Source organism: Poecilia reticulata, chromosome 19, assembly GCF_904066995.2.
Source record: "Poecilia reticulata chromosome 19, P_reticulata-male-v2, whole genome shotgun sequence".
Classification (NCBI taxonomy): Eukaryota; Metazoa; Chordata; class Actinopteri; order Cyprinodontiformes; family Poeciliidae; genus Poecilia; species Poecilia reticulata.
Genome location: NC_088848.1, coordinates 3,986,463 through 4,000,195, shown reverse-complemented (window position 1 = coordinate 4,000,195; position 13,733 = coordinate 3,986,463). Strand labels below are relative to the sequence as shown.

The following is a 13,733-nucleotide window of genomic DNA, read 5'->3' as shown; positions in this document are numbered from 1 at the left end:
GATCGCGCTAATAAAAAATGACACAAAGTTAATTACACCATAAATTCATGTTTAATTACAGAAGCATTACTCTGCTTTCAAGTTACTTAAACAATGAATTGTCCAAAAAACTTGACCAAATTATGCGTTTAAATTCAAATCTTTTCAAATATATTCCTGAGGAACACAGCATTTAAAATCTGGAAAGCATTTAAACAAACATCTTATTAAAGTTTTTTTTTTTTTAAGTTTTCAAGTGGAACAAGCTCAGTCCTGACACCAAATCGCTGATCAGAGGTCCAAGAACTGCACTGATTGCACACATGTAGCATTTATGCTAATGATATCAAAAATAAATACACGTTACAGAGGAAAAGAGAAAAGCAGAATAATAAAAGCACATATGATTTCCCTCCACCATCATTTTTACCAATACATGCAATCACAAAGAGTAATAATAAAGCAAAAAAAAAACGAGAGTGCATATTGTGGAAAAGTGAATTGTGTAAATATAGGTTAGTTATTACCCAGTAATAGCTGCCGCTGTGACTTTAACAACCAACAAATGTCATGTTTATGTATTTAAATATTTATTTTACCAATAACAATCAATTCTTGATGCTTATTTTAAACACTCTCAAAGTGTACAAATGCTTCAAAATAGTTTTTTTTTTTTTGTAGTTTTTTGTTTTCGCTAAAAATATCTGTAAACTACAAAACAGTGTAAGTGAAGACGGAGTACAACACTAATATACAGTGAAATGATGTGAAGTGTGCTCCAGGTCCCGGTCCAGTTCAAACGCTTAGTCATTCTGAATTGCCTTTTTGGCGATAAATAAAATATAATGATTTAAAATAATAATAATAATAATAATAATAATAATAATAATAATAATAAAATATAAAAATCACCTAACTGATTTCTTGGACCCTTTTGAATAAATAGATGAACAGGTTAATGCTAGTTAATTAAACAAATCTCACTTATTTGGGTTTGAACAAGATGGCAGCTAAACTGTTTGTGCTTCATGCTTGACTCAAAGTTAGAACAAAATCACTACACAGCAAAATATCACACCTCCTAATCCTCCACATGTAGGTGAGAGATTAAACATGACATCTGATGGGGCAGAGAGGAACCTGAGGATTCTAGCATGTTGCTACCAACATGGTTACTAGCATGTTGCTACCAACATGGTTACTAGCATGTTGCTACCAAGTTGGTTACTAGCATGTTGCTACCAACATGGTTACTAGCATGTTGCTACCAAGTTGGTTACTAGCATGTTGCTACCAAGTTGGTTACTAGCATGTTGCTACCAACTTGGTTACTAGCATGTTGCTACCAACTTGGTTACTAGCATGTTGCTACCAAGTTGGTTACTAGCATGTTGCTACCAACTTGGTCACAGGAAAGGCTGAGATCTTGAGCGTTGTGACAATGCTGCAGTCGGAGTTTAAACTTTTCTTAATTGACTGCTACTAAATCTGACAGCTGAAACTTTAAAAACATCCACATCTGAAAATGATCTGCTCCGTTTTCCTGATCTAGACGGTCGTTCAAAATTATTTGTGGCAACTTTTGTCTAAGTCAGTTTATGATTATTTTTTGCTGGGTGGTGTTTCTGGCCAATCTCCTGGGATCTGTTCAAACTTGACATTCACTTTAGCAAATACAAACTGAAAATCTTCAACTAAATAAAATTATGTGCAGAAATTATTAAGGCTGTAAAAGTTACTTTGTCAGTTGTGTGTGTTTCCCTTAAAGCTGCAGTACGTAGCTTACAAAAATATGTTTTTTACATATTTATTAAAGCTGTTACCATGCTGAGACGGCGCAATCGTACAACTGCAGTCAAAGCAATCAATCAGAGCCAGGAGAAAGGTCTTGGCGCTGTCAATCATCCTCATATACTTGCTGCTAAATGTACTAATGGCAGAGAAACAACTTACGGTTACAGAAAAACCACATATCCGCCATAATTGGTGGCTATGCTAGCTAGCATTAGCACTCGTGGCAGGCTGTGTTGTCGTGAACCAGGGCGTGAACATGAGAGTGATTGACAGCGCTAAAACCCTCCTCCTGGCTCTGATTGGTTGTTTCTGACAGAGTGGTGCATTTCTGCAGCTAGTACTGGAAAAACTAGGAGAAAGTAGAGGAACTAGATTGTCTCACATTTTACAGTCAAAACATAATTATAATTTTACAAAATATGTAAAAACTATATACATATATTTTTATAAAAGTTACATACTGCAGCTTTTTAAGAGTCAATTGTTTTTTTAACTATTGTAATGATGCTGAATAATATGACCTGTTAAAAAATCTCATTAGAGAGCAGCTGAAACACGTAGTTTAGAGCTAAATAATATAAATAAAACAATCTTTGTACTATTATATTCCGTCTGTTGTGCAAATTCAAAGCTGAAATTTAAATTAAAATAAATAAAAAACCAGAAGAACAGCAAAAACTAGCCTTTTCAACCGTATTTGGAAATAAAAACATTGATTATGATGCGAGAACAATCCTAAAGCTCTCATTTCCTGTCCTTTTAACCGTAAATATATCCTTAATCTTTGATCGATGCAAGAATATATAGTAATTTAATACATTTATAATCAGTAGAGATTTAAAATCCTCAGTTACGGTCTAATAAATCACAACATTTGGTTACACTGTAGAGTTAGTTAAAGGTCACTAGGGGTTGTAGAAACATGCTTGAAAGTTTTTGTATTTTATTCATCATAATTTATGCTTTAATTATAATAAAAGCATTAATTATGGTTAATTAGGCGTTAATAAAGCATTAATTATGATTAATGCTTTAATTAATCATTAAAGCCTTAAACTCTAAGTGTGAAACACTAATGCTTTGCATGTTTTAGTGAAGTGTATTTAAATGTCTGCTTTAACCGTTTTAAAGTCTTTTTGTGACTGCATGCTAATGCTAATGTTAGCTACGAACAGATCCACAAGAGTAGTAGTTGTTTTTGTAATTCATTAGGTGGGCTAATTAGCTAAAAAAAATTATATGTCTAGACAAATAAGTGCTGTAAAATGGAGAAACGCATATTCAGATATGAATCCACCAACCCATAAAAACTGGCAGCTAATTTTATGGGTCGGTAGATCAAACATATATAATTCACAATGTCTGTCGACAACAATCGGCTTAAATGTGACTAGTATTTCAAGGGGGAGCCTGAAGAGGAGGTTTTACTGTAAACACATGAACTCAGAGTGTTATTTTTGATTGTCGTCAGGCCCAACTTCACACGTAGACAAAGTGGCATGCTCTAAATGCGCTGGGTCCTGTCGGGCCTGAATCATCCCTGAATGCTTCGACTGCTTGCGCATCGCCTGAAACAGCCGGTCGAGTCAGTCTGGTCAGTCAGTGAGTCTCTGTCTTACAGTACAGGCAGGATATCAGTTGAAGTACAGTTCTTTGGTCAGCATGGAGACCACACAGGGAATCTGTTTCTTCTCACTGAAACGCGGATCCTCCGACCAGGACTCGAAACTGGTGGCCACCATGTAGTTGACCCGCGTTAGGATCTGCATTATCTCCAGCTGCTTGCCGAACTCGCTGAGGACGTTACAGAGCGCCTGGACGAACCAGGATCCGCGGCCCGGGTTCCTCCATGAGTAATATCCTAGAAAACAGGAAATATGCCAAAGAGTTTCACTGGACAATATGGCTGAAAAGGTGGGCAGGTTAAATGGCGTTTTAACCAAAACTCTGAGGTGTGAGAATCCTTGTTAAATGGCGTTTTAACTAAAACTGAGGTGTGAGAATCCTTGTTAAATGGCGTTTTAACTAAAACTCTGAGGTGTGAGAATCCTTGTTAAATGGCGTTTTAACTAAAACTCTGAGGTGTGAGAATCCTTGTTAAATGGCGTTTTAACTAAAACTCTGAGGTGTGAGAATCCTTGTTAAATGGCGTTTTAACTAAAACTCTGAGGTGTGAGAATCCTTGTTAAATGGCGTTTTAACTAAAACTCTGAGGTGTGAGAATCCTTGTTAAATGGCGTTTTAACTAAAACTGAGGTGTGAGAATCCTTGTTAAATGGCGTTTTAACTAAAACTCTGAGGTGTGAGAATCCTTGTTAAATGGCGTTTTAACTAAAACTCTGAGGTGTGATAATCCTTGTTAAATGGCGTTTTAACTAAAACTGAGGTGTGAGAATCCTTGTTAAATGGCGTTTTAACTAAAACTGAGGTGTGAGAATCCTTGTTAAATGGCGTTTTAACTAAAACTCTGAGGTGTGAGAATCCTTGTTAAATGGCGTTTTAACTAAAACTCAGGTGTGAGAATCCTTGTTAAATGGCGTTTTAACTAAAACTCTGAGGTGTGAGAATCCTTGTTAAATGGCGTTTTAACTAAAACTCTGAGGTGTGAGAATCCTTGTTAAATGGCGTTTTAACTAAAACTCTGAGGTGTGAGATGTTTAACTGAAGTCAAGGGGTGCGGGTTTTAATGTTTTTCTTTTTTTTACCTCTTTTTTTTATTCTCTTTGTCTTTCTGTTTATGCACTGTCACATGCTGTTTTTATCTTAATTATGTGAAGCACTTTGAAATGCCTTGCTGCTGAAATGTGCTATACAAATAAAATTTGATTGATTGATTGACAGAGTACCCAAAAGCTGTACTTTAACATATATTTATTAAGCGAAAGTAAAAATGTAGGCATTCAAGAAATTACAGAAGAGTAAAAGTCTACTCAAGTACTGAGTAACTGATCAAATTATCCATCATTTCAAATTTAAAAATTACATCAATTGAACCAAAAGATAAAATTAATTGGAAATTTTGCTATTTTAAGGATAAAAGTGACAATAATTCACATATACAACAAAATCAGGCAAAAGATAATTTTTCAAAATCAGTTTCTTTCAATAAAAAACTTTTAGCAAAAACTGCAGGTGTATGTCTGTGTCCAGTGAAATTTTGGTTAAAACATGTTTGTTTTTCATTCAATGGGTAGAAAACCATACATTTTACTCAATTAAGAGTAGATATACTTCATAATTAATAAGTACTCCTAAAAGTAAATTGTAAAAAAAAATAAAAAATGTAACTCTGGATATAAACGTTTTCTTCAGTCAATATCAATAATTTTTTTAAATAGTTTTTTGTTTAAATATCTGAAATGCTGCCAAACTATTTCTTGTTTTAACCACAGATTTCACTTATTTTTAAGCAGTTATGAGCCAAAGTGGTGAAACCCTTAAACTGCTACTTTGTCAGTTACTCAGCAAGTTGTTGCTAGGTAACGAAAGAATGAGTGAGTTGCTAGGTAACCAAAGAGTGTGAGAGTTATTTGATTCCACCAGTGTTTCCCATTGCTTCTCATGTCTAATGCGATATTGTTATTGATTTATTATCCAGTCCTACATAAGCCTTTCACAATAAGCAATTTATCAATTAATCACATGATAAATGATCAAATATTGAAACAATTGTACAGACTCAAAAAAGGCCGTTAGCTGAAAAAAAAAACATATTCAGAACAATAATTAGTACAAATATATATATATATATATATATATATATATATATATATATATATATATATATATATATATGTATATATATTTACATTTTGCATGTTTGATAAAAACACTTTTGACTGTAATTATGTTTTACCCAAAACTCCTCAAGTGGCATCGTTTCAGCTCCACCTGGTTTATATTCACTAAAGGAATGCTGTATTATTGGATTTTTCTTATCTAAACAATAATTTGAATTGTTGATTTTTTTTGTATTTTTGATGTATTTCTAATATGGTTTAAAAAATGCTTACGTAGTTAAATGAAAAATCTGTAAACTGTGACAATTTGTTTATCCGATTAATCAATTAATCATCATGATATTTGACTACAAAAATAATCGTAAGTTGGAGCTGGATGATATTTTTTGAAGAATAATTTTGTTTACAAAGACTTCAGAATAAATTTTTTTTATGGTTTATATTTAAGTCGGTTTTTTCTGTTGTATTGATTGTTTTTGGTTGTTGTGTATTATTTTTAAAAACTCTCCAGTTCCAGTGTAATGTTTTCTTTACATCTTTAACATTATGTCATTATCAATGACTTGAAAATGGTCTCAAGACAACAATATTATTGTTTATCGCAACAATTATTGTGATAACGTTTCGTCCAGCAAATGTTATTGTGTCAGGCCTAAATTTACAATATGTTGACTTGATTGGACACTTAAAAACATGGCTTACCTGGCACAGTGGAGTATGCAAACAGAAAATCTGCCTCAACAGGGATTTTATGTCTTGGATTAGCATCGGTCTCCAGGGTGTCGTTTGGTGGACCTGAATCTGTCTGGACACCTTCATCAAATTCAGAACCTCGACAAGCCTGTAAAAGTACAAAAATACATATGTTTCAAGGACAATTCAAGGACTTTTCACGCATTTTTTAGGTAAATTAGCAAACCTTAACCACACTTTGAAAATAAAAACAAAACAAATTAACCAGAGAACACACTATTTGATTCACTATTATATGACATCATTTATTAATATTATTAATAACCTCATTGATATTAGAACAAAACACAAATTGAACCCCCCAAAAAAACTAATTTCAATAACTTTAACATATAAAATATGGCAGAGTTTCTGCAGGTTTCACCAACTCAAATTTAAGACTTTTTAAGGCCATCAGTAATTGATTTTAAGACCTTTATCACTACAGAAATTTACAAAAATAAATTAATTGTGTGGATTGGCAACAGAAGTGAGCCAATGGTTAAGACAAACATTGTCCAGCAAACTAGCGATAAATTTTCAATTACCTATGACAGATGTTAAAAAAAAAGGTAGCTAGCCACCTAGCAAGGGTATATTAGCAGCTAATTAGCAATAGCCACAACCTGTGAGAAACTACACAGAATATATGAGATTAAATAGTTCATCCACAACTAAATTTAAGGTCTATTTAAGACAATCTTATTTTTCCCCTCAATAGATTTAAGACATTTTAAGGCCTTAATTTTAGATACATTAATTTAAGATGTTTTAAGACTTTTTAAGGATCCATGGACACCCTTTATTTCAATAACTGATTGATCAGGAATAATAAGTATTTCCTACTTTAGACAAAAGAGATTGTATTAATGTAAAGTCAATGCTTCATTACATGATTTTGAGGAAGGAGTTTTTTCTCTTAAAAGTTTATTACATCTTTACAATTTGAATATCAAGCACTTTCCAAACACCTTTTTGAAATTTAAGCATTTTCAAGAATTTAGAGCAATTGTGTCATACCTGGATGAAGAAGAGTTTTGGCTTTCCGACTAAGCTTTTGCACTTGTCCCCCCTGAACAGGGAGGTGATGGTCTTGATGGGCATGGCCGCGTCTGTGCCGTAGATCATGCCTTCCTCACCATGACTCAGCAAAATGCAGGCGAAACACGAGCTGTCGCTGTGGTCTTCCTCTGAGGCTGACCAACAAAATGCACCCAAAAAAAAAAGAAAAAGAAATGTTAGCTCATCTAATTCCAGAAAACAGTAAATTTCACAGGCCTCTCTAGCAATCACCACTAAATATATCTAAAAATCTAAACTTCACATCACTCAGCCATCTATATAACCACAGTTCATACATCAAGTTTACAAACATTGAACGTATAAATTACAATGTAGCTAAATTTTATGTTTTGAAATGTCTCTTTAACACCTTCACGCAGTGGCGCAACTACACATTATTCAGGTGGATGCGAAAACATAGATCGGCGCCCCCCACCCCCAGGGAAGGAACGTCAGGGTAAAGGAACGATGCATCCCCCCTCCCCCCGAGGCGACGATACGTGAAGGGTAAAACTCGCTACATTTACCTCGTTATGTGCGCTAGGTGAAGGAGCGTAAGGCGCGCTGAAGTGTATGGGAAAACAACCCGCCCCCTCCAGACGGGGTTTTGGCGCCCCCTCTGGTGCTGCGCCCCTATGCGTTGCATACCCTGAATACCCACTTTTTGCGCCACTACCTTCACGTCTGGCTGGTGCGAGAAAGTTGCAAAATAATTTCTAAAGCATTTTCTCATTAACCTTTGTGGTATTTAGCAAATAGGAATAATTATGTAATTGTATCCGGGATGAAACAAGAGAAATTTTGTCTGATTTACTGTCAGACAGTGAAAAAAAGTCTGTTTTTATCTTCAATTGTAAACATTATAACCAGGGTTCATGAACTTCCCCCACAGTAAAATTCAAGCACTTCTCAAGTTTTTCAAGGTAAGTTTTTACATTTTTAGAACAAAACTGGATATAAACAAGAAGAGCATAGAAACATTTTATGTTTTTGAAATGTCTCGCTTGTACACTCTTTACACCTGACTGTCCAAGGAAGTTACAAAAATAATCTTTTACAATTTTCAAATTTTCCCAGCACCACACTTAAAAGATTAACTATTACATGATATAAACTAGAATACAGCAAAATTTTATGTTTTTGAAATGTCTCACTTATAAACACTCTTTACATCTGACTGGTCCAAGGAAGTTACAAAACAATCTCTAAAAAATGTTCTTGTTAAGTTTTCTGGGATTTAGCAAACAGAAATAATCTTGGCAGTAATAATTGTCCCAAAACGAGAAAATTTTGGTCAGATTTAACTTCAGAGAGTGAAAAAATTAACGTTTTTATTATCTTACACTGTAAACTTCAACTCTACACTGTAAAAAATACCACAGGGGTTTGTACACTTTTCAAAAAGTAAAATTCAAGCACTTTTCAAGGATTTTCAAGGTAAGTTTACCAACTTTTTTATCACTTCATTTGGAGATAAAATAAAAACAAATTAAAGAAGGCAGTTTCAATTAAATATTTTGACATCATTCATTGATAGTATTCAACATTCTACATTAGGGACGAGTTAAACTAAAACATGAAAGTTTATGTTTTGAAATCTCTCTTACGCCAAGAAAGAAATTTTACAAAATAAAATCTCAAAAAAAAATTCTTACCAAGTTAGCTGGACTTTATAAAAAAATAAATAATTTAGGGAATTCCAACTGATTCAAAAGAAGAGAAGTTTGGTCAGATTTAACTTCATACAGTGTGAAAAAAATATATTTTTATTATCTTTAAATATCTAGTTCCACCTGTAAATAACTTTCTAAATTTAGGCTTTTAATCAAATGTTAGATTTCACTTTATTACAAAACTGCGCAGTTTGAACATCAAGCACTTTCCAAGACTTCATGCAGAAATCAAGCATTTCCAAACCTTGAAAACGCCTAGCTGAAATTCAAGGATTTCAAGCACTCGTACAAACCCTGTATAACACAACTGTTGACGCCTTTTATTGTAACACCTGACTTCAAGAGAATTAAACATAAATTTTTACATCCAATACAGACAAAAAAGGTCGTAATATAAATAAAATGAATGAAATACAAACATATGGCATTAAAAGGAGATGGAGAGAAACTGCTGACCTTGTTTGAGAAGATACTCCATCTTCTCGCACGTCTGGTCGTTATGAACGACGACTTCAAAGCCCAGGCTCCTGAAGCACTTAAACAGCTCACCTGCGTCCCGGTCCGTCCCATTGCGAACATTCATCCCTGTTTGTAACAAAATATTAAAATAATAACGCAACCAAACAAAACTAGAAAATAAAAAAAAACAAGAAAACTAGAGTGTAAAGTATTCTGAAAGCCGCGTGTGCCATACCCGTGTTTTCATCAAAGTTTTTGTTGTTGATGATGATGCACTTCCCCACTCGCTGGTAGCTCATCTTATACTGGAATGTTGGAAAAACAATTCTGGAATGGCTTTCAGAAGAGTAGTCCTGCTCCCGCTTCTGGCCATCCTTATTTTTTTTGCTAGCAGAAAGAAAAATTACATTTAGAGGATTAATTTAACCGGCTACAACAAAAGCAAACAATGTAGAAAGTTTACATTTAAATTTCTGCAGCTTCAATTCTTACCATATTATGTAATATCTTGCAAGTCTAGAAAATATCCCTGGATCATTGAACATTTTTTAGGTCAAAAATGTTCTCAACTAACACCTAAGATGTCCAAAGCAGCTAGCATGCATGACACAGTAGACAACCTGAACCACTGACTAGAAGAAACCCAACACATACATACATACGTTTTCAAATAAGGCATAAACGTCAAGGCCAAATTTGGTCGCAGTAATCCACAGTCGGGCTGAAGAAGAAACTAGAACATTTTTGCAAAGATCATCTATGCAGAGTGAGCAGGAGGAAATTATCCAGCAGAGGTAATTCTCACACTCCAATGATATTTTCATTCTTTCAAAGATCCATCCAGACAGCCGGGCCAACAGTGGCCCCATTGGGAAGAAAAACCATCTAGAAGAGCCGAGTCATCGGGTCGCTCAAGCACTAGAACAATACTGTACGCCGCAATACCTCTTGTGCACTCACAGGCAGAGCAGCCATTTTTAAATAAACATGTGATCTAGAACATTTGAAGCCCCCCGCCCAGCTCCAAAGTGCCAACATGCGGTGCCAAACAATAGCATGAGGGTGGGCAAAGAGCTGGATCGCTGTTCCACTGCGGAGAGAACCCGTCTTACCTGGGTTCGTCATTAAGCGCCACTCCGCTCTGCATCTGAAACGCCTTGATTCTGTCTCGTTTCTCCACACCCGGAAGCACAAGGTTTTTTTTTTTTTTGGTTTTTTTTTTTGGTGTGTGCTAGGAAGCTAACATGCTCTCTGTAGAGTTTGGAGTCCAGACTGGGTCCGCGGGCGGCTGAGGACTGGGGCAGCGCGCTGTGAGCCCCCTGAGTCAGCAGCCTCCCCATCGCACCAGCGCTTTCTAAAGGCCTATTCATGCTCCGGCCCTGAGCCTCACCCCCTGCTGAGGTCAGACAGGTCATCAACGTCCTCAGCTGCAGACGGACAAAAGATCCACCCATACAGTACCGGGTGTACAGTTTGACTTTTCAATAAATCTAAGAGGAGCAGCCATGAGAAAACTGAAGATTAAGCAGCTGAGAGGAATTATCAATACGGGGATTAAACCTGTCATAACAATATTGCACATAAAGAGTCATTTACGCAACACGAGACAAGCTAAATCACATGTGTCAAACTCAAGGCCCGTGGGCCAAATCCGGCCCGCCGTAGCTTTTTATGTGGCCCTCTAGATTCTAGACTAAACACATAAATATTATGTTTTCAATCAAACCAATGCAGTTTTTATCCATTTACTGCCAAATTATATCAACCAGTGCCTCCAGTTTCTTGATAATTATTGTGGAAATTCACACAAAATCAAGAAATCCCCTCACTTTATATGCGCTAACACATAATTGGGAGTTTATTGCAGATTTTTCTCAAAAATTGTCAAAAACTTTCTTACTTGTAGTAAACAGCTGCCTCAGCCTTAATTGATGTCAGATTATAATCCAGGATCTACACAGCGAGTAATAAAAAGTCGCATTTACTGTCATAAATAAATGTAAATATTTCCAAATTAGTACCACAAACATTTAGATTTTTATTGCAAAAAAAAAAAAAAATCAAGAAATATTTAATTTTAAGGATTCATTGATAACTTAACAGTTTGTGATCAGGTTTTATCAATACATTCTGGCTCGACTGGCCCCTTTAAGAGCATTTGTGATTTAGATTTGGCCCAAAACGAAAATTAATTCAACACCTCTGGTCTAATTGTATTTTATACTTTCTAGTCCATTAACATTTAAAAATATGCTACTATATATTACCTAAAATTGGATTTTGCAAGCTAAATATATTAAATGAGATACTGGAGCAAACAGCAATATCGTAAATAAACTTTGAATATTCTTGAACATAAAGTTAATTTCAGATCATATATTACTTAACTTTTGTGTTTATACTTATTTGTTTAAATGTTTTTGTTTTGAACAATCCTATTTTATATTACTTTTATTGTGTCTTATACACACATATCAATAGTAACAATAAAGAAACGAGTATATTGTGCTTGATATGATTTATGTAAAAAAAACAACATATTTTTCTTTATAATCTAAAATCTGAGGTCCTGTTTTTTGTACAATTATATAATAGAAATAATCTTTTGGTAAATCAAACATTTTGTTACTTAATCTGAAATCAGATTAAGTAACATGGTTATTTGGTTTCATTACTAATGTCAGTAATGTGTTTCTCTATAGGACAGATTCAGAACGCCACCTTGTGAGTAAAACTGGAACAAACCCTTGTTTTTAAATCTCAATGCCTAATTTTCTAATTTGCTTCTTACGTTCCACCAAACTAAAACTGTTAGGATTACATCTGCCAAACATTTTTATCTGTTTTTATTCAATAACAAAAACGTTAATTACTGTTAATAAGTAGCTAGTTGGATTTTTAATCCAGTAATAAAGTTTTTTTCGTAATTCACTCTAGAAAAAATAAACGCTTTTACCTGGGACAAGTTGGTTCATAAAATGGGAAATAAACTGTTTTTTTAAAAGGAATAAGAGGAGAATTATTTACTTATTCATTCTGACAAAATTACCAGGAATAGGTTGGAACATAAGGCGGGAAATAATAACAGTTTCTGAGGAAAGAGGAACAGGTTTGAAAAAGCAAAACAGGTGAATCATGTTTGACAAGATTATGCCAAGATTAAAATGTGGGAATTAGATTATCAGAAAATGGAAGAAAGACGTTATGCTTCACCATAGATGTGTGTCTGTGTGTTTTTTATTTTTTATTTAAGGAAATCAAAAATATATTCGTGCCACATTAGTGGTTGAGCACACACGGAGTTTTGAAAGGCACAAACTATAACTTTGGTTCAGATTATGCATGGACTTCTAAAGAAAGTCACCCGAACAGACGAAATCTCGCGCTGCGGTCAGGTTTGGCGTCGACGTGGTCCTCCTTCCTCTCTGCGTCAGGGTCTAATTTCACGTCATCTGTGCCAGGATCGCCTCCAAGTTCACTAAGCTCTGCTGGTTCTCCAGACATCTGTGTTTCACACACGTAAATAAAGTTCAACTACAAGCTAGCGGTTAGAAACGTCAAACTTATGTGTTTTACAGCAAGAGTCAGCACGGCTACAGAGAAATAACAGTGACTTAAATTTATTTTTCACAATAAATTGTGAAAAAAACCCAACAATTTATTCACCTATGAATTTTGAATTTATAGGTTTTTAGCTACTAGTTTACACGGTTTGTTTGACATATTGTGTTAGCTTCTTGAAGTGTTTAGCTAGTAAATATCTGAACCGTTTCTAACTTTAAAAAATATTAAAATGTCAGAGATAACTTACGCTCAAGAAATGCGTGGGCTGGTCTGTAACAGCGTATTTAGAGTAAAAAAGCAGCTTGTGGGTCAACCTTCCTTTTCCTCAAGTTTCCACGAACTTTCTGTTCCTCCAACTTGAGAAAGTGAAAGTAGGTCTTGCTTGTGCGTGCTTACGTCAGCACCATACGTCACTTCGTTTTTTCAGGGGCTTTTTCTTTTGGTTATTCAAATTCGAATGAGTTTGAATTCGAACAAATTTGAATTTGAATAACCAACTAAATACATTTAAAATTAATTTTATTTATTTTAAAAATGAATTTATTTACCCAAAATTGACAAAAGTCACATTTAGGAATTTGACAATAACATATAAGACGGGTAGACTTGCTACTTGTTAAACCTTTTAAGGTTTGAAATAAAATAAAATATTTTTTTATTGCGAATAAGTACAATGTCAGAGAAGTAATAAAAAATGAAATAATCAAGAATTAATTTAAGACTTAAATAA

General features: G+C 34.5%; 1 protein-coding gene across 4 annotated transcripts; it reads right to left on the bottom strand.

Moving 5' to 3' along the window:
• Positions 1–32: 32 nt before the first annotated feature.
• Positions 33–13,421, bottom strand: casp7 (caspase 7, apoptosis-related cysteine peptidase). 4 transcript variants are annotated; one of them, XM_008436676.3, is made up of 7 exons: positions 13,251–13,421; positions 12,804–12,943; positions 9,675–9,826; positions 9,437–9,565; positions 7,266–7,441; positions 6,216–6,354; positions 33–3,634 (listed from the first exon to the last, which is right to left on the bottom strand). In XM_008436676.3, exons 2-7 carry the CDS (start codon positions 12,941–12,943, stop codon positions 3,408–3,410), a joined length of 963 nt encoding a protein of 320 aa, XP_008434898.1. In that variant the 5' UTR covers positions 13,251–13,421; the 3' UTR covers positions 33–3,407. The 4 variants fall into 4 exon arrangements, with proteins under 4 accessions (XP_008434898.1, XP_081456776.1, XP_008434899.1 ...); XM_081600650.1 differs by lacking the exons at positions 12,804–12,943; positions 13,251–13,421 and adding an exon at positions 11,340–11,365; XM_008436677.3 differs by lacking the exons at positions 12,804–12,943; positions 13,251–13,421 and adding an exon at positions 10,552–11,305.
• Between the last annotated feature and the right edge of the window lie 312 nt (positions 13,422–13,733).

Bases quoted from the DNA above. Each gene is read 5' to 3' on its own strand.
- casp7 (XM_008436676.3), bottom strand. From the start codon at position 12,943: ATGTCTGGAGAACCAGCAGAGCTTAGTGAACTTGGAGGCGATCCTGGC. The intron at 7,442-9,436 runs GTCAGCAGTTTC...TTTGTTGGTCAG, and splicing joins GGAGTATCTTCTCAAACAAG to CCTCAGAGGAAGACCACAGC. The intron at 6,355-7,265 runs GTATGACACAAT...GTACTTTTACAG, and splicing joins CAAAACTCTTCTTCATCCAG to GCTTGTCGAGGTTCTGAATT.